Source organism: Sorex araneus, chromosome X (genome assembly GCF_027595985.1).
Source record: "Sorex araneus isolate mSorAra2 chromosome X, mSorAra2.pri, whole genome shotgun sequence".
Taxonomy (NCBI): Eukaryota; Metazoa; Chordata; class Mammalia; order Eulipotyphla; family Soricidae; genus Sorex; species Sorex araneus.
The window spans coordinates 158008634-158034441 of NC_073313.1; the positions used below are offsets into that span (position 1 = coordinate 158008634).

Consider the following 25808-nt stretch of genomic DNA (forward strand, 5'->3'; position numbering starts at 1 on the left):
TAAACAAACTGTCTGTAAAGGCTTGATTTGATATTTACGCATCTGGGGCTGCATAAAAATTTCTTGGGCCAAGAGGAATGGAGAAAGCCTGCGCAGCTCTGGTCCGGACACCCTGCCGACTCAACCTGGAGACTAATTCCTTCCTCAAACAAAGTTCAAGAACAGACCTTCGAGACCTCATTCTTGCCTCCTCCTATCACCCTGCGAACTCTGTCCTGCGGCCACTGACTGCGCCTACACGACCTTCTGGTGCATTCCTTCCCGGGGAACTCTCCCGCACGGAGCGCGAGCCACCGAGGGGAGCGTCCTGCACCGGGCCCCAGGCCAGGCCGGCCGGCCAGCGGTCACGGTCCCCGCAGGGCCTGCAGCGTCCTGGGCCGGCCGCAGCCCCCGCGGTCCTCCCCTAACTCGGGCACCGCCTGCGGGACCTCCAGCCGAAGTGAAAGGTGAACATCTTTCACCTGACACGACCCGACAGTCCGGCTCTGGGGCCGTCGCAGGGCTCCAGGTTTGGGCCGGCCCCCCCCCCCATCCCCGCGGCGGAACCCGGCGCGGACAGCGCGGCCGGAACGGGCCCACGGGGCCGACCCCGCCGAGCGAAGCCGAGCCGGGCGCGCGGAGGCCACGTCTCCGGCCACCGGCGCCCGACCCGATAGTCCGCCGGTCGCGTGACCCGCCGCAGCCAATCGGGACCCGGCGGCCGCACCACCGAGACGACGGCGGCGGCGGCTAGAGGCTCCCGCCGGCCGCTCGTCCTCGCCCGCCCAGCCCGGCCTTGGCGCTGCCCGCTCGGTGCTGCCGCCATCTTCCCGGAGGAGAGCCCCGGGCTCCCCGCCGCGGCCGCCCTCGCCCCGGCCGCCCCCCGCGTGCCCCCGCCGGCGTCCCTCTGCGCGTCGGCAGCCACCGGCCTCGCCTCCGGGGACGTCCTTGCTGCCCGCCGCGGCGACCCCCTGGGCGCGGACTCGCGATACCTGCTCCACTCTTCTCCGCGTCAGGAGCCGAGCTCATAAGGTAGGAACTGTGGCGAAACAGGGGCAAGCCGCCATCTTGGTAAAGGAGAAGAGGCTACGCTTGACCTCCCCCCCGCCCCCAGCCTCTATATGGCCAACCGCCGTGGGAGGGGCCCGGCGCCTGCGCACGGCCGGCCGCGGCCAGCTGCGCCTGCGCGCTGGGCACCGGGGCGGGGCGGCGGGGTCGCGCCGGGCGAGGAAGAAGCTGGCAGGGGGCGGGGCCCGTTCGGGGCGGGGCGGGGCGGGGCGGCGCGTGCGCGTCGGGCGAGGAAGGCGCTGGCAGGGGGCGGGGCAGGGCGGGGCGGCGCGTGCGCGCCGGGCGAGGAAGGAGCTGGCAGGGGGCGGGGCGGGGCGGGGCGTGCGCGCCAGGCGAGGAAGGAGCTGGCGGGGGGCGGGGCGGGGAAGGGCGGGGCTGCGCCTGCGCGGCGGGCGGGGAACGCGCTGGCAGAGGGCGGGGCGTGCGCCTGCGTGGGCGAGGAAGGCGGGGTGGGGGGGCGGGGCTCCGCGGCGCGGGCGCATGCGCGTGCGCGGCGGACGGACGTGCGCGGCGCTGGGCGGGGCTGGTCGTGCTCGCTCTCTGGGTCCGGGACGCGGGTGGCTCGGCGTCCGTGCGGTGAGTGTCCTGCGGCCGCGCCCAGTGCCCCGTCGCCTTCACTGCCTCCGGGGTGCGCGTGCGGCGGGGGCTGGGCGGGCGGGAGCCTCGGCGCCTGCTCTGCGCTTGGGGCCGGGCCGCGTCCCCCGCCCGGCCGCGCTGCAGAGCGGGAGCCGCCGGTGGGCTAGCGGGCGGGCGGGGGCCGCGTGGGCCTGGGGTCCCGGGGTCCCGTGGCCCGCGCGCTCCGATTTCCTGCCCGCTGCGAGGCCGCGCCCGGCCACACCCGAGCTGGCCTCCCGGCCCCGCCCGCGCCCGGCGGGCTCTCCGCGCTTTGGCTATTTTGTAGCCTGCTGCTGCCGCCGAGTTACTTTATGACTCGCCTCTGCAAGCCTGAGCGTTGGGGTGACTAGTGTTTTCGGTTATACCAGTAGAAACTTTTTTTAAAAAATGTTTCACTGCCAAAACTCGATAACAACTTGACACGGTATTGGCGGCGGTGAATTGCGATCCCAGATCGACGGAAGGAGAAGCTGGGCGGTCACTGGGCTGTGCGGGCGCGCCTTCCGGTGGGGTGGTCGTCAGCTCAGGGCTCTTGGAGACGGGTCTCCCGGCGCGGGCGCTGGCCGCGGCGGTGCCGGCCACGGCCCCTCTGCTGCCTCTGCGCCGGGAAACGTCCTGGCCACCTGGAGTGATTGATATTGGAACATTCCCGCCGGTTACTGCTGTGATTTGAATAGGTTGAGCGCTCTGTTGCATGGAAAACAGTTAGGTTGGCTAGCAGGATTAACCTGAACTGTATATCTGTGATTTCCTTTTGTTTTTATTAGAACTTATTGCTGAATTTTTGTATCCTATGTCTTCTCAGGCTCTGATCACTTAAAAGTTTTTTTAAAGGGGCCGGAGCGATAGCACAGCGGGTAGGGCGTTTGCCTTGCACGCGGCCGACCCGGGTTCGATCCTCGGCATCCCATATGGTCCCCCAAGCACCGCCAGGAGTAATTCCTGAGTGTAAAGCCAGGAGTAACCCCTGGGCATCGCTGGGTTGTGACCCAAAAAGCAAAAAAAAAAAAAAAAAGTTTTTTTAAAATTTCAGTAAGGGGCTTTTGCTTTTTCTTTTTGGCGTGGGACATACATACCCAGCCATGTTCAGGGCTGACCCCTGTCTCTGTGTACAGGGATTACCCCTGGCGGGCTCGAGGTACCATACTGGATGTTTGGAATCCAGCCTTTGTTGGCTGCATGCGAGGCCAGGATCTTCCCCGCTCTGCCCTCCCCAGCCCAAGTCTTTGCATTTATATTCATAAAATTGGTCTACAGGTAGCTAACGTTCTTAGATTTCCAGTTGGCTTTGTTACTAAAGTTGCTCTGTCTCCATAAAATAGGATGCCTTCTCTTTTTTTCTGAGTGACTTCAGGGTTGTGATGGAGGGTGGATGGAATCCATCCCGGATTCTTTTGGGTCTTGGTCCGGCCCCCTTTTTCGATATGTTTGTATCCAGCTATTTCTTCTATTAGTCTGGTGGCGTGGTTCTGGGCTCCATTTTGTCATTGGCCATGCCTGGGAAGGTCGTTCTTGCCAGGCTTTCGTATTTGTAGTCATGCTTTACATGTGTTTGCTGTTTTCCTTAATGGGATTTATGAGGAATGTGTTTCAAATAAGCAAGTTTGGAATTTACCTACTTTTCTTATCTTAAGATTTTTTTTCTGTTACTTCTTTGAGTTGTTTCGTTTGTATCTTAATATTGTGAAAAACCAGACTTTCCCCCTGCTTTCTTTAATAGTGAAGCTGCTCACTACGGGACTGGAGTGGCTAGGGCTCCCCATTCAGTGTCTTGCACCCCGTGCAGCCCCTCAGCACAGTCAGGAGGAAGCCCTGACTCCTGGGGGCGACTCACAAAAACAAAGAAGAGAACTTGTTAAAAAATTCCAAATTCCGGGGTTGGATTGATAGTACAGTGGGTAGGGCGTTTGGCTTGCATGCGCCGACCCAGGTTCAATTCCCAGCATCCTATATGGTCCCCTGAGCACTGCCAGGAGTAATTTCTGAGTGCAAAGCCAGTAACCCCTGCATCGCTGGGTGTGACCCAAAAAGCAAAAAATAAATAAATTTTAAAAATTCAAATTCCTTTTTTGGTTTTTGGGCCACACCTAGTGATGCGCAGGGTTCCTCCTGGCTGCACTGGGGGAACCATAGGGATGCTGGAGGTCCACGCTGGTTTGCCACAGGCAAGGCAGGTGACCGATACCCGCTGTACTATCTCTCTGGCTCCCAAACTTTCACATTCTCATCTGAGTCTGAGATGCTGCTCTTTCCTACTTTAATTGGCTTTCTTGTGATTTTCCTTTTGTTGGTGACTTTGATGAGACTTATCCAAGGATGTTCGAGATAAATGAAATAGGTATCCCTTTTTTCACTCTCCAATTTTTGCGTGATGATTCAAAAACAACTATATTTGTTTAGATTTTCTTCACAGTAGTTATAGGTTATGTTGTCTTTGATTTCTACATTGATTCTTGATTATATTTAAGTCAGATTTATTAGTTATTAGTCTTTCTGCCCTTTTTCATACTGTTTTTACTAAATTTGCCTGTTTCTGAATGAGATAATGAAAGTTATTGTGCTATATCTCTATCAGCCTCCCCTTTGCTTTATGTATTTACTGCAGTTGTTCATATGCATTGTATTTACTGTTAGTTTCTTAATAAATTGTTACATTGCACTCATAACCCCAAGTCCCACAGAACCCAGAGTCTCCCCTGCTTTTTGTTTCTGGACAGCCTGGTCTCTCTTGACCAGTCTTTACTTTTAGGTCTAACATGCCTCTTTTGAGAGAGGATGTTTCACATTTAGATTGGATATTGTGGAATAGCACTATAACTTTTATATTTGTGTGTTTTGTTTTCTGCCACTCCTGGCTCTGTGCTGGGGGAGGTGGGTCACTCCTCACAGGCTCAGGGATGGGCCTTAAGCAGTGCCAGGGATTGAACCCAGTTCACCACATGCAAGGCCAAATGCCTTAATCTCTATACTGTGTCCCCTGTTCCACTATTCTGAGCCATATCCCTGGTGGGTTAGTATTTTTTGTTTGTTTGGGTTTTTTGGTTTTGGGCCATACTGGGCAGTGTTCAGGGCTTACCCCTGGCTCTGCACTCAGGGTCCATTCCTGGCAGGCTGGGGGCCCTATGCGGTGCTGGGGATTGGACCCAGGTGGGCCACATGCAAGGCAAGTGCCCTCCCACCTGTACTATGGCTCTGGGTTAGTGTTTCTAACTAGAGGTTTGTTTGGCTTTTCCTAGGCTCAGGGACTTTCACCAGCGTGGCCTCCTCAGCCAGTGGGCTCACGCGTACTCTGCTCTTGACTCCTCGGCAGTTTTCTTGGGAATGCCATTTTCCTCTTCTCCACCTCCTTTTCACTCTGGCCACGAGGTGGGGTCCCCTAGTGTTTCCTCCCAGGCCGTCTTGTACACGCCAACCTCACCAGGCATAGGGGAGAATCCAGGACCCAGCCCTCTGCTTCTAGAAGGCGCTTGGGGCAGCGAGAGGCTTGCAGTGGGAATCCTCCTCTGAAAACGTTTTGTAACGGTGCAGTGTGGAATTTATGCGTCATATGTTGGACTTAGTTCTTTCAACCTACCCTTGCAGTTTCTGCGTGAGCAGTGACAATCCCATCCTTTCTGTGCAGTGTGTGGATGCCAGCTGAGCCTTTCAAAACTCCAGCTCCTGCTAACCCTGTGCCTGTGTGTTAGACAGATCGACAACTCTTCACTGAAGATGTCCAAGGTATGAGATCACACTCCTTCATGTGCCCAAAGCATATGGAGAAACTGCTCTTATATTTTCATGTTGTTTATACTCAAATTGATAAGACTCGTTAATTTTAGTGCATCCGATAATTTTGGTTTTTGTTTGTTTGTATTTTTGGTCACACCTGGTGATGCTCAGGGGTTACTCCTGGCTCCGCACTCAGGAATTACTTCTGGTGGTACTTGGGGGACCATATGGGATGCTGGGAATCAACCCCGGTTGGCTGTGTGGGAGGCAGACGCCCTCTCCGCTGTGCTATCACTCCAGCCCTGGTACCTGCTTTTTGATGGGACTCTTTTTTTTTTTTTTAGAGGTTTCTGAGGGAAGGAGGAAGGGATAAGTAGGAGAGAGAATAGTAAGAGTAACGCGCTCAAGAGAGAACGCGGGCTTCTCTAAGGGTGGAGGAAGCCCCTACACATAACCGAGCTTTAGACACAAAAGTATGAAAGCATGAAAGTACACATCTCAAGAGGGGAGATGCGGGTGACACATGTGCTCGGGTGACACATGTGCTCAGCCACGCGGGCGCAAGCAGCACATGGGCTCAGGCAGCATATGCGCGGATGGGACTCTTTTAAGTGTGAGCAGTTACCTCATTTCTGCTGTGGTAAATCAGTCTTGAGCCATGAAGTGAATTAGTTCTTGAAAGCTGAGAAAAGCAGAACTTGTGGTTCAGCTGCAAGGTTTTTTTCTGAGTCTTCGGATATTTGTTATTATCTGATACGTTATCATTGAACTAACATGCTTTTTGGTTTTAAAAATTGGTTGTTGTTTTTTTTTTCTTTTTTTTTTTTCTTTTTGGGTCACACCCGGCAATGCACAGGAGTTACTCCTGGCTCTGCACTCAGGAATTACTCCTTGCAGTGCTCAGGGGACCATATGGGGTGCTGGGAATCGAACCCGGGTCAGCCGCGTGCAAGGCAGACGCCCTACCCGCTGTGCTATCTCTCCAGCCCCTAACATGCTTTTTTTTTTTTTTTTTTTTTTGCTTTTTGGGTCACACCCAGCAATGCTCAGGGGTTACTCCTGGCTTTGCACTCAGGAATTACTCCTGGCAGTGCTTGGGGGACCATATGGGATGCCGGGGATCGATCCCGGGTCGGCCGCGTGCAAGGCAAACACCCTACCCGCTGTGCTATCGCTCCGGCCCCCCTAACATGCTTTTTGATGTAGGCGCTAGCTTAGAATGTGAGTAGCACTGTAGCACTATCATCCCGTTCATCGATGTGCTCGAGCGGGCACCAGTAACGTCTCCATTGTGAGGCTTGTTGTTACTTTGGGGGTTTTTTTGCTTTTTTTTTTTTTTTTTTTTTGCTTTTTTGGGTCACCACCCGGCGATGCACAGAGGTCACTCCTGGCTCTGCCCTCAGGAATTAACCCTGGCGGTGCTCAGGGGACCATACGGAATCGAACCTGGGTCAGCCACGTGCAAGGCACACACTCTACCCGCTGTGCTATCACTCCAGCCCCTGTTGTTACTGTTTTGGGCATATTGAATATGCCACGGGGAGCTTGCCAGGTGCTGCCTTCCAGGCACGATACTCTTCGGTAGCTTGCCAGGCTCTCCGAGACGGATGGAGGAATTGAACCCTGTCGGCCATGTGCAAGGAAACACCCTACCGGCTGTGCTGTCACTCCAGTCCAGAATGTGAATAAGCAGAAGTAATTGAATACAAAAGCCATAATTTCATTAGCTGGACATAACCACTGTAACATTTTGTGAAGATGTCTTTTATATGTGTATGGGCATATGTGCTTACATCTGCAGAACATTTTTGGGGAGAAAATGAGCTTGTCTGTATTTCAACTTTTGGTGAGACTCACAGCCAGTGATGCTCAGGACTTACTCCTGACTGTGCGTGGGGATCAGATCTGGGTCACAGCCCAAGACTAACGCTCTACCTCCTGTACTATTTCTTTGGCCCACTTAATTTAATTTTTTTTCTGTCATTCTTAGACCTTACAAGTTTAACAGAACTTGGTTTATTTCATTTGTCATTCTTTTCTGTTGATGTCTGTTGGCAGTTCAGTACCAATAGCTGAGATCGCTCTCTCATTCTTAGTTTTCCAGCTCTTGGTCTCAAACTCTGCCAGCAACATCCTGCCACGATGTTGCTATCTTTCCCTTACAAGGGCCGTGGATGACGAATATAGCAAAATTAATGAGTTTTCATAGATAAGTCTCTTTTTTTTTTTTTCCTTTTTGGGTCACACCTGGCTATGCACAAGGGTTACTCCTGGCTATGCACAGGGGTTCCTCCTGGCTCATGCACTCAGGAATTACTCCTGGTGGTGCTTGGGGACCATATGGGATGCTGGGAATCGAACCTGGGTCGGCCACATGCAAGGCAAACACCCTACCCAGTAGCTTTGCTATCGATCCAGCCCCGATGAGTCTCTCTCTTTTTTTTTTTTCTTTTTGGGTCACACCCGGCTATGCACAAGGGTTACTCCTGGCTCATGCACTCAGAAATCACTTCTGGTGGTACTTGGGGGACCATATGGGATGCTGGGAATTGAACCCGGGTTGGTCATGTGCAAGGCAAATGCCCTACCCGCTGTGCTGTCACTCCAGCCTTTCATAGATAATTCTTAACACCCTGAAGGATTTGCTTTTGGAAGCTGTTCTTTAGCAAAATTTGTTGAGTAAAACTGTTGCCAGTTGTGTCACTCACTTTATGAGTTTGATTTTACTTAGCTTCATAGGCATTTTCTCAAGTCAGATTATAAAGTTGTACTCAGATGAATTAATAAGCACATACGTTTTGGGGCTGGAGCACAGCAGGTAGGTCCTTGCACAAGGCCGACCCAGGTTCAATTCCCAGCATCCCATATGGTCCCCTGAGCACCGCCAGGGATAATTCCTGAGTGCAGAGCCATGAGTAACCCCTGTGCATCACCGGGTGTGACCCAAAAAGAAAAGAAAGCACATATGTTTTATGTCAGCCAACTTTAGTTAGTAAAGTTGGCTGACCTGTCACTTCAGGGTTACCAGTGGGAATCTGGGGAGGTCAAGGCATCTTTTTTCAATTTGGACTTTACATCCTTGCTTTAGGCTCATTGTAAGAGATTCCGAACGGTTTTCTTCATCTCTCTGGTGCAATAAAGAATTGTTTTTAAAATACACAAAGGTTTGTTGAGCCCTCTCAGTTTCTCCATTAAGTAGTTTCTGCTTGAAGATTCTTGTCATGAGCTCCAATTGTCAAGTAAGCTTAGGCTTACGGGTGGCCGTGTGAAAGGAATATCACTTCTGCTTTGCTTTTTAGTTTTTGGGTCATACCCAGCACTGCTCAGGGATCACTCCTGGCAGAGTTCTGGTTACCATAAATAGTGCCAGGGACCCGATCCAGGTCTGCTGCTCTATTGCTCCAGTCCCAACTCCCCTTTACTTTAAAACTAGAATCTGGGGGCTAGAGTGATAATATAGTGGGCAGGATGCTTGCCTTGCACGCTGCCCACCTCGGTTCAATCCCCTACATCCCATATAGTCCCCTGAGCACCACCAGGAGTAATTCTTGAGTGCAGAGCCAGAAGTAAGTCCTAAGCATTGCCCGATGTGATTCAAAAGAAAAATAAAAACTAGAATCTGTAATTGATAACATTTGTATTTACTGTGAAATTGATCATACTTTGCACACTTTCCTGCTGCTTCTTTTTTTCCATGATCTATTTTATACAGCCTAGCAAGCTACCGAGAGTATCTCACCTGCACGGCAGAGCCTGGCAAGCTACCCGTGGCGTATTCGATATGCCAAAAACAGTAATAAGTCTCACAATGGAGACGTTACTGGTGCCTGTTTGAGCAAATTGATGAGCAATGGGATGACAGTGATACAGTGACAGTGATATGTTTTATGTATTGATAAGCAGATGCAATTTTAGGTTATTTTGTATTCATAGAATTGTATTGAATGGGTTTTAAGTTTAGACTTTTTAAATTTATGAGAACTAATGACAGTTTTAGTGGGAACAGTTTTGATTTCATTTTAAGAGCCACTAATACTTTTCTTTTTCTTTTTTTCTTTTTTGTAGCAACAACCAGCTCAGTTTATAAATCCAGAGACTCCTGGCTATGTTGGGTTTGCAAACCTTCCCAATCAGGTTCACCGGAAGTCTGTGAAGAAAGGCTTTGAGTTCACACTGATGGTAGTTGGTAAGGACTCAGCTCGGCTGCTCCACCCCTGCCGGGGTCTGTGGCGGCACGGCTGTGGCGTGGGGGGAATCTTCTTGGGGTGGCAGAATCAGATAATGTGGATTTGGGAAGAAGAAATTTTGCATAAGAAAAAAGGTTTTCTGATAGATGTGTAGCTGAAGCTCTTGCCCGTTGTGGCCCCATGGACACTTAGGCGCTTGGTGTTCCTGACCCTCTTGCCCAGCGAGGACATTGCAGAGATGACGACGGGTCTCTGGCTTATGATTCCCCTTCCTGGACTCACACTGAGGAATGTCAGCGCTGTGCTGGTATCGGCAAGATGCTGCGGTTTGCCAGTATCGGGAACATCCCTGGGGACCAGACAGGGGCAGAGCACTGCCTTGTGTGTGCGGTCCTGGGCGCAACCCAGCACTGCATCGTCAGCACTGTCAGAACTGAGCCTGGAGTAGGCCCAGAGTGCCCTGGGGTGTGGCTCGAAAATGAAAAAAGACTGAGATGATCATCTTCATGTTGGTAAACACCCCAGTATTCTGTTAGGCAGTGATAGATAACTAATAAGTGTCCACTAAAAAGTAGCAGTTCTTATAGGAGTGTTTTTTTTTTTTTTAAGAATTTTATTTTTTGAATCACCTTGTGGAAAATTACAATGCTTTCAGGCTTAAGTCTCAGTTATACAATGCTGAAACAACCATCCCTTCACCAGTGCCCATATCCCACCACCAAAACAAACAAACAAACAAAAAAAACAGTACACCTCCAATCCCGCGCCCCCCCCCCCCCCGCACCCTGCCATGTAACTGATAAATTTGTTTACTTTGGTTACATTCAATATTTCAACACAAACCTCACTATTAGGGGGCTGTGATAGCACAGCGGGTAGGGCGTTTGCCTTGCATGCAGCCGACCCATGTTCAAATCCCAGCATCCCATATGGTCCCCTTAGCATTGCCAGGAGTGATTCCTGAGTGCATGAGCCAGGAGTGACCCCTGTGCATTGCTGGGTGTTACCCAAAAAGCAAAAAAAAAAAAAACCCTCAGTATTATTGTTAGGAGTACCCCACTAGTCAGACCTGTTGTGAAGAGATACGAGGTCGCGGCTGCGTGGTTTTGGATTTTTGTACTTTAGCAACTAAGTCCAGGGAGATTTCTTCCAGATACTGGATCATTGAAAGCTTGTAAACCCCATCTGTGGTCGTCATAATATGGCGGTCACCATGCCCTTCACCCCCGGCAAGGAAGAGGCAAGAGAGAGAAATACCTTTCCCCTCCTGGGCGGGCATCGGGCTGCGGCTTAGTTCTCAGTCTGGAGACATTCTGCGAAAAATTTAGCTGGCATCTGGAGTCATGCTCGTGCAGCTGCGGAGAGGCCGCACACATGTGCGGCCCCTGGGATCACATCTTGGCGGCAGGAGGGGCCGGTGCCACCCACCTTCCCAAGAGCACCCTCACGTCCTATTGCTGCAGTCGTAAATCCCATCTGTGGTCTTACAGGAGTTTCAAAAGTTACTATGATCAGTTAGAATTGAGTGGTCACTTGAAATTGTTTTTTGTTAGATAAACCTATCACAGACTGTAAGTTTTATGCATTTTATTTCTCTTTTTTTATTGTTTTATTGTTATAAAGTTACAATAGTTCTTTACAGATATAGTCAAACACCAATCCCACCACCATAAAAGGAAAGTGTGTGAAGATTGTTGTATTTCATCCTGGAGCCATTTAAGCCCTTGTATAAAAGATTACAAGTGTGTATGTTAAACCCAAACAAATGTATGCTACTTCTTGGTACATCAGTGGGCTAGAGTATAAGAGGTCGCACAGCTGGGAATGCGGCTGAACGCTCCAGGACATTCTGTGTTGCTCTCTTCCAGGAGCTTTATTTTTTTATTTTTTTTTTTTTTAAATTTATTTTATTTTATTTTTTTTATTTTTATTTTTATTTTTATTTTTTTTGCTTTTTGGGTCACACCCAGCGATGCTCAGGGGTTACTCTTGGCTCTGCACTCAGGAATTACTCCTGGCAGTGCTTGGGGGACCATATGGGATGCCGGGGATCGAACCCGGGTCGGCCGCGTGCAAGGCAAACGCCCTCCCCGCTGTGCTATCGCTCCGGCCCCTCTTCCAGGAGCTTTATTTCATAGTCTCTGGATCTTGGCTGTTGCTCAGATTATATGGCACCAGAGGCAGTTTGTGGGCGTGACTGCCAAGCTACAGCTAGGGAGCTGGGGGTAGGAGGCCCAGTCCCGTTTTGAGCGAGCTTGGAGATCTGTCACGGGTCCGGCTTACCTGGGTTTATCTGCAGGTTCCCCTGTAGGTGAAGCTTGTTTGAGCCTGTGGAGAGCGGTCTTGAACATTGCTGTGTGGTTGGGTTTTGGGGGGTTTTGGCTGCCGGGGTTCTGCTGGGTTGGGGAGGGAAACTCAACCCGCCCCCCTCCATGTTGTCATGGTCAAGACAGCTTGGCTCGGTTTCTGCGTTTTCATCATGTGTCTGATTTGAATTATTATGTTCACCGTATCACATATTGTTTCATACTTGATTACTTCCTAAAAAGGATTGAGTAGTTGTGGGGAAAGCAAGATGGAGATCATGCCATGAGTAAGATGAGATTATTCCCTTGGGGAAGGAGTTCACAAATCTGAAAGAAAGAAATATGGCATCCATGGTCCCTTGGAGTAAGTGGGAACATTTTTTTTCCAGCACAGTTTGACAATGTAGATTGAGATTCTGGTGGGAAATATTCTAGTGCATTCAGAACAGGCCGCATTTCTCCCTTAGCCATGATTGGATAATTCAGGTGCTGACAAAGTCTTTAGAAAAAGAGCCACATAGGAGCCTGGGGATGCCTCAGGTGGTGTCACCTGCCTTACCTGTGTGAGGCTGCCTAGCTGTCAGTTCTCAGAGCACAGAGCACAGAGCAGCCGTGCAGTGTGACCCTCACCATCAAGGCAACAGTAGAGAGAAGGGGGAAAAGTTGTACTTCAGAAGGCACCGATAAGAAAGAGGCTCGCGGGCTGCGGATGTGACGCAAAGTCTGTATTGGGCTGGAACCCCAGCCCTGTGTGGTCCTCCAGCTCTGTCCAGGAGTGGCCTCTGAGCACTGCCAGGTGTGGCCCAAAAAGGAAACAAATAACAGGTAAGGAGTCCTAAGCAGAGTATTTGCAGTTCCAGATGTGATGCAGGAGTTCTATCAGAATATATAAAAACTTGGGCAACTCAGAAAGGCAGTGCATTGGAAATGGCCCAAAGGCTGAACATACCTTTCTAGGAGGTGGACAGCAGTTAAAAGCAGGAGTGTTGTTCTACAGCCATCGGGGACACAGTAAGACCCCAGGGTACCCCACAACCCACAGTGGGTAAAATTTCAGTAGGCCGTAGCAGGGAACTGGGGTCGCCTGGAGACCCTGCCAATAGCTGGTGAGGATGCCAAGTGAAAGGACCAGCTTGGTGCTGTGTTTGGCCACACCTGGCGGTGCTCAGGGGCTCCTCCTGACTCTGCTCAGGAGTTACTCCTGGCAAACTCGGGGGGCCGTATGGGATGCCGGGGATTGAACCCGGGTTGGCCGTGTGCTGGACCAGTGCCCTTCCCGCTGTATTATTGCGCTGTAATCCCTCTTCTGGGGTCCCCAAGGGGGTGTCCAGGAAGACTGTAACATGCACTGGAAATGGCACAGATGTACCTGCAGGTAGAAGGGGCTGAGTGTAGTCTAGCCATGAAATGGAACGTTGCTCAGCATTACAGAGCAGGGGACCTAATGGGTACAGCCTCGCTCCTGGAACACGAGCCTAAACAGGGCCTGCTGTCATCCCATGTTTAAGGTGTTCTAGAACAAGCAAAACCAGGCTGTCTCAAGGAAAAACAGATAGAAGTTTGTTGTGGTGGGACCAGAGTGGCTAGAGGTGACACTGATAGTGTGGAAAACGTTTTATCCAGAGTGGATGCTCGGGGGTTACTCCTGGCTGGGCCACAACTGTAGTACAGCATGTAAGGTACTTGCCTTGTATGTGGTGGGCCCGGGTTCGACCCCTGGCACTCCAGCTCAGTTCAGAGTCAGGAGTCGGCCCTGAGCACGGCCTGGTATGTACCAAAAATTAAAAGAGGGGGAGGGGGATGGGGAGAGGACTCTGCACTCAGGAATCACTCCTGGCAGTGCTCAGGGGACCGTAGTGGGTGCTTGGGATTGGACTCAGGTTGGTTGAATTGGAGAACGTCAGGTGAGCCCTGTGTGTTGGATTTCATTTCTGTGCTGTGGAGTCGCTCCCATGCGTGCTGGGCCGTGTGGTGCTGATCCCCTGAGGAGCAGCACACTAGCTCCAGCCCCGTCGTCTCGGCACGGACTGGGAGTGCGTGAATCTTACCTCCAGGAGCTGGTTTAAAGAACAGCGGGGAAGAGTACCGTGGGTGAGAGGAGTGATCGCCTTGCCTTGCATGTCCCCGACACCCCCCTCTACTCCCCCAGAGTGGCTCCCTGAGCACTGCCAAGTATGGCCCAGACCTCCACCACCCCCAGATACAAAAGAAAGCTCAGCTTGTAAACCGAACTCTCAGGTGCGAGGGACACACCAGGAAACCCAAGGAAACTTCTAATAGTGAAGAGGGAAAACTTAGTTTTTTCCATGTGACAAAATGACAGGACACATGTGCCCAGACACCAGGACAGGAGGCAGGTGGCAGTGGTGCCCGTTGATAAGCCCGGCGAGGTTCAGACCAGAAAGCGCCCTTCCGTGTCAGCTAAGGGGCAGAGTGGCAGGTATTGAGAAAGTTTCCAACGCAGGAACGCCCAGAACAGGAGTGAAGCTCAGAGCGAAAGTGCTCAGAGACATGCTGCTCCAGTGTCTGGTGTGGTGACGGCAGCAGTGCCGGCCTCTGGGCACCAGCCAGAGTGGCGTGTCCCATGCAGTCCCACGACCCTGCTCGTGAATGCGTCCCCTAGCATTCCCGCCACAGCCTCTACTCGTTTCTCACCCTGGGCTTTTCATGGCGAGCACCTTTAATCCCCAGGGGCTAACTGAGGCAGTCGCTCTGGCGGGCTTCAGTCTGGTGTGGACCTCCATGTGTTTCCACGAGGTGGTGCCACCTGTTGCTGCCTGCTGTGTCTCTTCTGGTGCTGAGAATAGGGGCCGTTTTGTTCCTTGGAAACCGCCATGTCTGGTGTTGCCTGGCTGCTGCGGTCACGGGAGTTGCCAGCCCCCTCGTGTGTGGAATGGAGACCAGCATTCCAGTGTGGACAGCTCTGTCCACTGCCACTCCGGCGCTGGGGTCTGTGGCTGTGTGCTTCTCAGAGGAAGCACAGCGGTTTCCGCTGGTCAGACCTTGTTTCTGTGGCCCAGGCACTTCCGGTGCTTTGCTGCTGCTGCCATTGCTGGGCCTGAGGGTCTGGCTCCCGCGCCTTTGGCGTCAGCTCTACCCGGTGCTGATCATCTGGGGTCCGTGTGGAACCGGGATGCGGGGGGAGGCGGGGCAGCACCACGGAGAGGACGGTGTGCCTCTGAGGGCGGGGTGAGCGCACCTGAGCACACCCGGCTCACGTCTCTCCCGGGTTCAGTAGCTTGTTTCCCGGAGAGCGGTGTCGGAGAGCTGTCTGCCCTGGCAGAGCAGAGTGCCCCGTAGCGCGGGCGGGCTCTTCAGCCGTAGCTCGCACTGACCAGTGACATGACCAGAGGCCATCCTGCAGCCGTGTGGGGTGGTGACTGCCTGTGAGCTCAGGCATGAGGGTCCATGTTCGTTTCCACTTACAGGTGAATCTGGCCTGGGAAAATCGACTCTGATTAACAGCCTGTTCCTGACCGATCTCTACCCGGAAAGGATCATCCCAGGAGCCGCAGGTACGGGCACCTCTGCTCTCCAGCCGCAGGTCTGTGTTCCCGCATGGAAGGGCATGTCCGTCTCCTGTCCTGGCCATGGGGCTTAAGCACAGGGACCTCGAGGAGGCCGTGCGACTCTGCAGGCTTGCTGTTTCTGTCAGATGTCTGGGGTCCGGCTGCTCCAAGCTCAGGTCCGATGGGAGCCCCTCGTGTGTTTGCTCGGGAGAGCAGCGGGGTTGGTGTCCTGGGAGCCCAGCGCGGGTCCTGATGGCAGTGACTGCCCTCTCAAGCAGCCCTCCCGCTCACCGTCAGGCTTCCTGTTGCTGACTCTGGGGCTGGTTTGGCAGTGACCTTGAGTTCTGAGACTTCCTCGGAGAGGTGCTGAACTAAGTTATCTCTTACTGACGGCTGTTGCTCTCACAGAGAAAATCGAGAGAACCGTCCAGATTGAGGCTTCGACTGTGGAGATAGAAGAGCGCGGGGTGAAGCTGCGCCTGACGGTGGTGGACACGCCTGGCTACGGGGACGCCATCAACTGCAGGGATTGGTACGTGCCCGCCAGGGTGCGGGCCCAGGCGCATCTGCTGCTTGCCTCCTAGTCCAGGCGGGTCACCAGGTTTCGGGTGATGTTGGCGAGAGAAGAGCCAGGTGCATCGGCTATGAGATTTTAAAGCGGCACCGTGCCCCGAGTCCTCAGGGTGTGCTCCTGCTCTGTGCTCAGGGAGCACTTCTGGCAGGCTCTGAGAAACATACGGGGTCCTAGGGATCGAACTCAGGTTGGCCCCTACAGGGCAGTGCCCTCCTGCGCACTGTGGCTCTGGCCAGAATGGCTCTTGATTCTGGAGGCGCAGTTCAGTGGGGTCTGAGCTCAGAGCCAGCCCCTGTCAGGTTGCTGCAGGGAACTCCTCAGTGGCTCAGGTTGGCTCAGATCGGACCCTTAGCGCCGAGGGGCTGACACGGTGCCCACACGTGTTCAGTGTCTCCTCAAGGCTGGGGTTTGTGTCGTTCCGTCTCAGATGAGCCACCCGTCCTCCATGTCCTGTGTAGGGGCACACGTGCACTCAGTCCCTGGAGTCGGGGCTGGCCGGCCTGCCCGTGCTCCCGCCTGCTTACTGCTGTGCTCCTCTCAGTTTTAAGACCATCATCTCCTACATTGATGAGCAGTTCGAACGGTACCTGCACGACGAGAGCGGCCTGAACCGCCGGCACATCATCGACAACAGGGTGCACTGCTGCTTCTATTTCATCTCGCCCTTCGGACACGGGTGAGTGTGGGTGGGAGCAGAGCGGGGCGTGCCCCCGAGCCTGGCCACTCCCTGACCTGCGACCCTTCTCTGATTCCTTCAGGCTGAAGCCCCTGGATGTGGCCTTCATGAAGGCGATTCACAACAAGGTGAACATCGTGCCTGTCATCGCCAAGGCCGACACCCTCACGCTGAAGGAGCGGGAGCGCCTCAAGAAGAGGGTCAGTGTGGGCGGTGCCCACCGGCCTTCCTGGCCTCGACGGTGTGGGGTTCCGAAGGGCCACACCCAGTTTGATGGGCTCTCGAGCTGCTCGCGGTCAGTAGCCTCGGCCTGCAGCGCTGCAGGACTGGGCCCGTGTGTGTGCAGGGAGGGTGCTCCTGGTCCTTGGGTCGTTCCTCGGGTCCGGGTGCAGATACACCCGTGGTCTGGCCTGACAGCCCCGCTCTCCCACTGTCTCTTTTCCTCCACCTCTTCAAGCTGGCTGCGGGCTTTGTTTTGGGGGCACACCTGGCGGTGCTCGGAGAGCTGTGTGGGGTGCCGGGGGTCTAACCCAGGCCGCCACACGTCGGGCAGACACCCTTGCCACTGTGCAGTTGCTCTGGCCCCTGCTCTGGCTGTTCTCTGTTGACTCCCTTCTCTTTGCTCATGAAGCCTAGACTGACAGGGCTCTTGGATGCCACCGGAGCATTCGTCAGCCATCGCCTGCCATCGCCTGCCGCTCCGGCACGGTCCGTGTGTGCCCTTGTCTCCTCGAGGCGGGGACTCGGGCCTGTTGTGCTAAGCGGTCTTGTGCCCGCAGCGGCACCCGGCGCTGCCCGCCACAGTGCATCTCAGCATCTGGGCTTCTCGGCCTGATCCCTGCTCTGCTCACCTGCGTGTCCCAGGGTCTGGACCTGGCCTGGCCTGGCGTGGGCGCTCAGGGCTGCCTGTGGGAGTATCGTGGTGCCTGCCACGTCACAGTTGTACCCACTGAACTCTGAATAAGGGTCTTGTGGTTTGGGGCCACATCCGGCGGTGTCAGGGATCACTCCTGGCGGTGCTCAGGGAAATGTATGTTGCTCCGGGGATCAACCCAGGTTGGCCGCGTGCAAGGCAGGCACCTCCCTGCTGTGCTGCCATTCTGGCTCCCAAACTGAGCGAGTTCTTTACAGTGTTCTGGCCCACGCTCAGTAGTGCTTCAGGGCCGCTCGTGCCCAGGTGCTCAGAGACCCTGAGGTGTCAGGAGCCTTCTGAAGGGGCTTCAGCTTCTGCGGGGTCAGAGTCAGGGTGGAGGCGGCAGTGCTTAAAGAATGATTTAAGTCCGTCTCTAACTTGTGCACGTGGCCAACTCTGCTTCCATCCCTGGCACCCCATGCGTCCCCCAAATCCCACCGGGAGTGACTTGAGCACGGGCAGGAGCAAGCTCTCGATGCCACCGGCTGTGGCCAAAACCAGTGCCCAGACTCTGGGAGTGGGAACGGGGCCTCCCCTGGGCTTTGCTTTGAGCGTCAGCAGAGCCATGAGCTGTCTGGGCCCGGGGTCTCAGCCACGGGAAAGCTCCGGCCCAGGCCACTCTGCTGCCTTCCACGTGGGTGCCCACCTGCCTTCTGCCCATCCACGTGGGCCCCCCACCCTCTCTCCCTCCTCGTCCACAAGGACCCCGCCCACCCCGTCCCCCCACCCTGTCTCCCTCCATGTGGAGCCTCAACTGCTGTTCTCGCAGCTCACTTGCGGCCTCCAGACTTCCTGAGAAGTCCCCTCATCCCTTTCCCTCTGCTCCTTAGAGCCCCTCACATGCCTGTTCTGGAGGCTGGAGGCAGCTCTCCGGGCGGGTTCCCCGAGGCTGCTGTGAGGAGCTCCTTGCAGCACTGTTCTCACAGGGAGGGTAGGGAGCATGATGAGAGCACTTGCCCTGTATGTGGCGGAGCTGGGCTCGGTTCCTGGCCCCACCTAGGGTCCCCTGAGATCACCAGGAATGATCCCTGAGCAAAAACAAGACAAAAATGCAGTGTTGGGGCTGGAGTGATAGCACAGCGGGTAGGGCGTTTGCCTTGCACGCGGCCGACCCGGGTTCGAATCCCAGCATCCCATATGGTCCCCTGAGCACTGCCAGGGGTGATTCCTGAGTGCATGAGCCAGGAGTGACCCCTGTGCATCGCCGGGTGTGACCCAAAAAGAAAAAAAAAAATGCAGTGTTAGGGCTGGAGAGCGAGTGCAGGAGTGAAGTCTCTTGCCTTAGGTCCTGCCAACCCCCATTCTAATTCCGGGCACCACATGATGGTTCCTCAGCAGAACTGTAAGAACCCCTGATGGGCCAGGGGGGTATAAGGAGTGTATAAGTCGTCTGAGAGCGAGTCTAGTAGTTGTTGGCCCTTGGGTGATTCTGATACGGTGCTGACGGCTTGACTGAAGTGCTTCTGTGTTTGGTTTGTCCTTCCAGATTCTGGATGAAATTGAGGAGCACAATATCAAAATCTATCACTTACCTGATGCAGAATCTGATGAGGATGAAGATTTTAAAGAGCAGACGAGACTCCTCAAGGTATGAACTCAAAGTGCTCAGTGTGGGTTTACCCCCGTGTCCTGTTGTGATAAGTTGGGGGCCAGAGTGATCAGGCAGCGGGGAGGGCACTTGCCTCGCACATGGCTGACCTGCTTTTGATCCCCACCACCCATGTAGTCCTGAGTCCTGCCAGGTGTAGTTCAGCCCACCCCCACCCCAAATCGGAGAGTTTGTGAAGGGCAGAATTCTGGGGGTCCTGACCCGAAAGGTGATCACTGAGTTTGGTTATAGTTGTGTTTGTGCTTAAGATATATTTTGACTTTGCTGTTACTTAAGCCTTAAAGATTTATTCCACTGAGCTCGGAGGTAGAGTGCTTGCCTTGTTCGTACAGGGCCCTGGATTCAATTCCTTGTACCACCAGATTTGAAGTTTTCCATACAGTTTGTTCCATATGCACCGTTTCCTCCACTGGCTCTCCGTGTCCCAGCACCTGCCTTGTCTGCAGAGCCCCGGGGTTCCCCATGGAAGCCCGTCCACCTTGTGTCTCTTCCAGGCCAGCATCCCGTTCTCTGTTGTCGGGTCCAATCAGCTGATTGAAGCTAAAGGCAAGAAGGTCAGAGGCCGCCTCTACCCGTGGGGCGTCGTGGAGGTGGAGAACCCTGAGCACAACGACTTCTTGAAGCTGAGGACGATGCTCATGTAAGACCCTCCCTAGGGCCTGGACTCCCCACCTCTCCCCGGGCTGCGCTCAGCCTGCTCGAGAGTGGCCTGAGCCTGAACTGAGGTGCTCACCTGTGTGACAGTGTGGCTGCTGCAGGGGTCTCGCATCAGAAGCTAAACAGGATGGCACTGAAGAGTGTTTCTGTGCTTCAGACAACTGATTAGTGATCATCCGTGTCAAATACCAACTGAAATAGCAAAATGGCTGCCTCCTAGCTTAGCAAGTTTTAGTAACACGGACACAGTTGTTGAGAATTCTGTCACCACACAGCCCTCTGAGGGCTGGAGCAAGAGCCCAACGGAGAGGGCACTTGCTTCGCACACAGCTGACCCGGGTTCGATCCTTGGCACCCATAGGGTTCCCCTAGCCTTCCAGGAGTGATCCTTAAGCACAGAACCAGGAGTAAGCGCTGAGCACCACCAGGAATGGCCAAAATATAAAAAATAAAGTGTGCTGGCCTCTCTGGTCTGCCACGAAGGTAGTCACTGTCTTTATGTGCCTATTGCCATGGACTCAGTCTGCGTTCCCTGGGTTCTGAGGAAATGGAACATGTGTCTTTGCTCATTCCTGACTGTGGGTCTTTAGTGATCGACCCCTGGTCCAGGGCCCATGCCTGTGAGCTGAACTGAGCATGTGCATTACTGCTCCTCTGGAAATAGCACTCTGCAGAGACTGCAGCATGCAGAGATGGGAGCCGTGGTGGCTGGTTGGTGGCCGAGTAGGCGGGGTGGGGGGGTACACCTCGCAGCATTGCATCACTGGGAACAGAAGCTCCAGGATTCTGCACCGTCTGCAGATAAGAAGTGGGGGCTTCCTTTTGGCTGCGTTTGTGTCTGTCCTTCCTGGTTCCTTCCCTGCCAGTGACGTGTTTCGGAACATTCTCTTTCAGCACGCACATGCAGGACCTCCAGGAGGTGACCCAAGACCTTCACTACGAAAACTTCCGCTCCGAGAGACTCAAGAGAGGTGGCAGGTTGTGGCCCCAGGCTCCCTCCCTGAGTCACCCCGTGGGGCCCTTGACCCTAAGGACCGTGACCTGGCTTGCTGGGGGGTGTGGCTGCAGGACAGGGAGCCGGTCAGGGGATCTGCCCACTCCTGGGAAGGGCAGTGCTGTTCACACTCCTTCCCTCTTGTTATCCGGGTAGATTCTGAGCCGTGTGACTGGACTGGGTTTGTTGTTTCTCCCACCTTGGCAGTGGGGAGGCACCAGGGCTGTGCCCAGAGGTTCTGAGAAGCCGAGCGTGCGGCCAGGATGTGCCACAGCCCTTAGAGCTGAGCCCGCCCTGCAGCCGGCTCGGGGGCTGCTCTGTGGCCGACAGAGGCACATCCCTGATGAGCAGCCCCAGCAGTCAGGGAGCGATGGCGTCTGAGGAGGGTTTACTGGGGTGCAGCTCACCTGGCCTGTGTGGTCCTGGTCCCTGACTCCCTGTGAGTGCCTGGGGGCCCCTGGGCTCACGGCAGTGGCCAGTTCATGTGTGTTGTTAGACAAAACTGCCCTGACCCAGCCTAGGAAAAGAAAACCTCTTGTGAGCCTTGGGTGCTGCTCAGAGGGTGAGCACAGGCCGTGTACTCAGGGGACTCGGGTCAGCCGGTGGAAGTGACCCCTGAACCTCGGCAAGCCAGGTATCTCCTACATGAGGGGACCTGTGCTCCCCTCGGCACTAGTGGTCGTCACTGCGTGTGGTGTGGGGCCCCGGGGCCGTGGCACTGGGAGATAGAGCTGCTCTGTGCCGCACACCCAGGCCTTGAGCCTCGGCCCTGTTGACCGAGTTTCTCCAGCACCCACCTCCCCCTACTGCCCCCCTCCCCGTCCATCTCCCTCCCGCCCCCAAGCAGAGATCTTTGGGATTTTCTGTTTCTTTTTCCTTTATTTGAAGAGTTGGGGTGGGAGGAGGGGTTGGAGTGGTATCAGGGGGCACCACACCCAGTAATAACGGGCCGTGGGGGCGGTGCATACTGTTGCAGGCAGCAAACCAAGGCCAACCACGTGCAAGGCAGGTGCCTCACCTTCCACTGTCTCTGGCCTTCTGTCTTTTTTCTCTTTTTAGAAGTTCAAAGTGAAATTTCACGGGGGCTGGAGCGATAGCACAGTGGGTAGGGCATTTGCCTTGCACGCGGCTGACCCGGGTTCAAATCCCAGCATCCCATATGTTTCCCTGAGCACCACCAGGAGTAATTCCCGAGTGCAGAGCCAGGAGTAAGCCCTGTGCATCGCCAGGTGTGACCCAAAAAAAGCAAAATAAATAAAGTGAAATTTCACTTGGATTATTTAGTGAGAAATATCTGTCTACATGGTTGCAGGGTTGTAATTGAAATCTCTTTCCATTCTTAGGAAAGTGGAAAACGAGGACATGAATAAAGACCAGATCTTGCTGGAAAAGGAAGCTGAGGTAAGCAGGAAAGTGCTGGTTGTTCTTGTAAAGCTGCTTCCTCTATGTCCACAAAGGCTGTCATTGCATCTTCCACCCTGTGCGTTGCTTGAGGTGTGCTCTGTTGCAGAGTGCTCTCTGTCTGGACTGCCCCGCTGTGCTCTGCCTGCTGTTCCCAGCTCCTCTCATCACCAGGAGTAGCTCAGTGTAGAATTAGAATGTTACTGAAAATTGTAAAATGCCAAAAAATGCCCCAAAATTGGTAGTGTTTTATGTGCATAATAATTTATTAGGAAATATTAAGAAACTGCTCTTCACAGCCATTGACAGAGTTGAGAGAGTAGAGGGCTGACAGTGTTTGAAGACAGGTCAGACTAGCCGAGGTCGTTCGTGAAGCAGGCGACCCTGCAGCCCAAGTCCCAGTCTGATGGCGTTGGTGGAGGATGTTCTTGCAGAGAGCAGTTGGAGGGGGGTCTTTCTAGAACCTCAGACACCTTCCTCGGGAAGGCAGAGGGGCTCAGGCCTGGACTCTTCCGGGGAACCGACCGGAAGGTGTGGCCACAGCCTGTCCCCACCTGTGCCCACAGCTCCGCCGCATGCAGGAGATGATCGCAAGGATGCAGGCGCAAATGCAGCTGCAGATGCAGGGGGGCGACGGCGACAGTGGGCCCCACAGCGGCCACCACGTGTAAGGTAATGCGTCCCCGCTCTGCCCCAGGACCCAGTGCTCGGCTGCTCTGCAGAGGAAGGGTGGGAGCACTTCCCCCACGAGGGCCAAGCTGACAGCTGTCGAAACACCTCTTAGCCAGCCAGCTAGTCCATTTGTTAGGACGGGGGGCGTGCGAGGCCTTGGTTTTGATGCCCTGCACCATGGTCATCCCGAGCACCGCTGCAAGAGAAAGGCTGTACTAAGGTGTGCAGAAACAGCTGTGCAGAGCAGGTGAGGGCCACGGTCTCCACTCCGCACCGTGGTGTCTGCACCGTCCTGCAAGGAAGGGCCCTGGCACCGTAACCAGGAGTTCCGAGAGGCCAGTGTGTCCATCTCCCTCCCCCTTCCCCTTCTCCAGAGGATTGAGGCCTGGGAAGGTCAGGCAGGGGGGAGGTTTTCTGGTCTGGGCCGTGCAGGCCTGCTGGCTAGAAGGGAGCATGGGTGTGTCAGGTACAGGAGGCTAGAATCCTCTCAGACTCCACTGCCACCAAGGGCAGGAGACCTCAGCCTTGGAGGCAGCACGCAGACACACAGACACTCTGCAGTGCCTGGTCCCGAGAGAGTCCGTCTTGGCACCCCACATCAGACTGACCAGAAGGAGGCTGGTGCCTATGCACGAGGCTGTTAGACACGGGCCTGCGGTTGTGAGCTAGCTGGGGGCAGGACCTCCAATGGGTGTCTCCAGGCCAGCCCGGTGCCTGCGGGGGGTGGGGGGAGGAGGCACACTGGAGCCGAGCGTGGTGGATGGTGGCTTCTCTGATTGTGCTTCTCCTCTTTTTAACACTTCCATGTGGAATGATGAGAATTCCACGTAAGTACACAAGCTGAGTTCCTACTTCCGTTGACTCTTTTGTTTTTAGTACCCCACTTTCCCAGAGCCTCATTTTGCTCCTTTTATAATACTGAGAATTAGTGACTCAGACGGCAGGTGTCACGTCACTTCTGTTGAACTGCCTTGTGTTCTGTTTCCCCAGGATACACTCTTCAACACAGAGGAGACGTTCTGGCTGGGTCCGACAGCTGCACGTTTCATGAGCCCCCGGAGGGTCGCCCACTCGCATTTCATGGTCCCCATGCCTGAGGGGCATCTGTCATGGTCGATGTGCTGATTTCCACACAGCACTCGCAGCATTTGTATTTCATTGTCCTGTCATACTTTCTATTTTGTGAGGTAAATTTTTCATTCTTCTACCTAAACTAATCACTGATCCTAGAATTGATTCTCAGTATTAGTATATATACATATATATATATATATATATATATATATATATATATATATATATAGTTAATGTTGAATTTCCTTGATTTGACTGGCCACACTGGTAATTGAGGAGCACCCTTGATTTATTTCTAGAACATTCAGATTTCCCCTGATGGTAGAGATGTGGACACAGCAGTAAAGAAAGACAAGCACAGGCTGGGCTCTGTGGGAGTCTCGCGTTGGTCGAGCACAGCATCAGATGCCCTAATCCCACCCCAGTAGTCCATCTGCCCAGTTGTTTACCAGATGAAACAGAATTGTGATACATGTGTTTATACTTAGATGGTTTTTTTGAAAGACACATAAGGGTGAATTTCAGGAGTTTTCCAGATTCTGTTATTACATTATTTTTAAATCCCCTGTGCAGCGTCTTACCACAAACCACTCTTGCAGATTTCCTCTGATCCTGCTTATACTCTTAGGAGAGAATCTAAAGGCTCCGGTTTTCATATATAACCGAGCATCATCACTGTTTTTACTCTGATTAAAAGTCTTTTTAAGGAAAACTCACAATTGAGATATTGGTACACCAGCCTTTTCCTGTTTTCATACTGGACTGCACTTGAACAGCATCTCTGTGACCCAGGGCGGGGCATCCCCCTGCTGTGACACCAGCATCTGGTGCTGGCCCTCAACCCAGACCAGCCGTGGGCCCTGCAGCCTTGGCATGGTGCAGCCGTCTCCCGGGAGCCCTGGAGTCCTGGTGTCTCTCTGAGGGAGCAGAGGGCAGCAGGCACGTGTGGCAGCGTCTGTCTTGTCCATCTCCGTGCAGACGGTGCTCTGAGACTCCCGAGGGTTATTTGACAGGTGTCCCCGTGGGGCCACCCCTGGTCTCTTCCCCCCAGGCCCTCCCAGCTAGCATTCCTGTGGTGCACCCCAGGGGCATTTCTGCCCACTCACAGGCCAAGGGGTTAATCTGGGCCAGAGCAGGAGGAGAGGGAGGCCGTGGGAGTCTGCAGACTGGGGCTCTCAGTCTGCCTGTGTCGCATGTTGGTCTGGGCGCGTTGCAGAGTCCCGCACGGGAGAGTGCGGCGTCCTGGCCGTGCCGGTGCACTTCACCCTTCTGCCTGCCGACAGGTAACTGCTCTTTCTTTCTAAGAGGTCGTCTTTACCTGTAGGGTGTATTCTGAGAGTCTGAGTGGATAGGAATTAAACCACCCCCTGGTTTGATTCCCAACATCACCCGGTCCCCCAAATACCTCCAGGTGTGGCCCAGAACCTCTCTTTCCCCTTAGGGAAAATGTATTTTGAATACTTAATTTTACACAGCAGTTTGTATTCACTAAAACTAACCTTTTATCAATAAAGTACTATTGTTTAGATAATATGTGAGTTCTTGTTCTTTACTAGGGAAAGGAAGGGGTGAGGAGTGCTGGAAAGAGGAAATTCTGGGGCTGGAGAGGGAGTCCAGGGGGTGGACTTGCCCTGCAATGGGGCAGGTCCTGGTTCGATCCCTGGCACCACATACAGCTGGGTGTGTGTCCCCCACCCCCAAAATCCTGCAAACATCGGCGTCTAGAATGAGGGGGAATGGTTCACGCCATTAAAATCAGTACCTGAGTAGGAAGGAGTTGTTTACAGGGGGTCTCAGAGCTGCTGTGGTGGCTGCTCCTGAGCTCCCCTCCAGCCACAGGACTCATCTAAGACGCTGTACACT

General features: G+C 54.0%; 2 protein-coding genes across 5 annotated transcripts in view; one reads left to right on the forward strand and one right to left on the reverse strand.

The window, feature by feature from the left end:
* The window catches only part of HDLBP (high density lipoprotein binding protein), a 43422-nt gene extending 42292 nt beyond the window's left edge, over positions 1-1130 (reverse strand). Inside the window, exon 1 of the mRNA XM_055119753.1 lies at positions 972-1130. The gene's annotated coding sequence lies outside the window, so the exon portion shown is untranslated. The remainder of the gene's footprint in view (positions 1-971) is intronic.
* SEPTIN2 (septin 2) lies at positions 721-25476 on the forward strand. 4 transcript variants are annotated; one of them, XR_008627182.1, is made up of 13 exons: positions 721-1011; positions 5285-5382; positions 9439-9559; positions 15295-15381; positions 15784-15907; positions 16491-16625; positions 16708-16825; positions 19025-19126; positions 19642-19787; positions 20699-20782; positions 22142-22199; positions 22766-23698; positions 23862-25476. XR_008627182.1 is itself a non-coding variant. In XM_055119755.1 (13 exons), exons 2-12 carry the CDS (start codon positions 5374-5376, stop codon positions 22868-22870), a joined length of 1089 nt encoding a protein of 362 aa, XP_054975730.1. In that variant the 5' UTR covers positions 722-1011; positions 5285-5373; the 3' UTR covers position 22871; positions 23862-25476. The 4 variants fall into 4 exon arrangements, 3 of the variants coding, with proteins under 3 accessions (XP_054975730.1, XP_054975732.1, XP_054975731.1); XM_055119755.1 differs by having other exon boundaries at positions 722-1011; positions 22766-22871; XM_055119757.1 differs by lacking the exon at positions 721-1011 and adding an exon at positions 1530-1623 and having other exon boundaries at positions 5245-5382; positions 22766-22871.
* Positions 25477-25808: the final 332 nt, after the last annotated feature.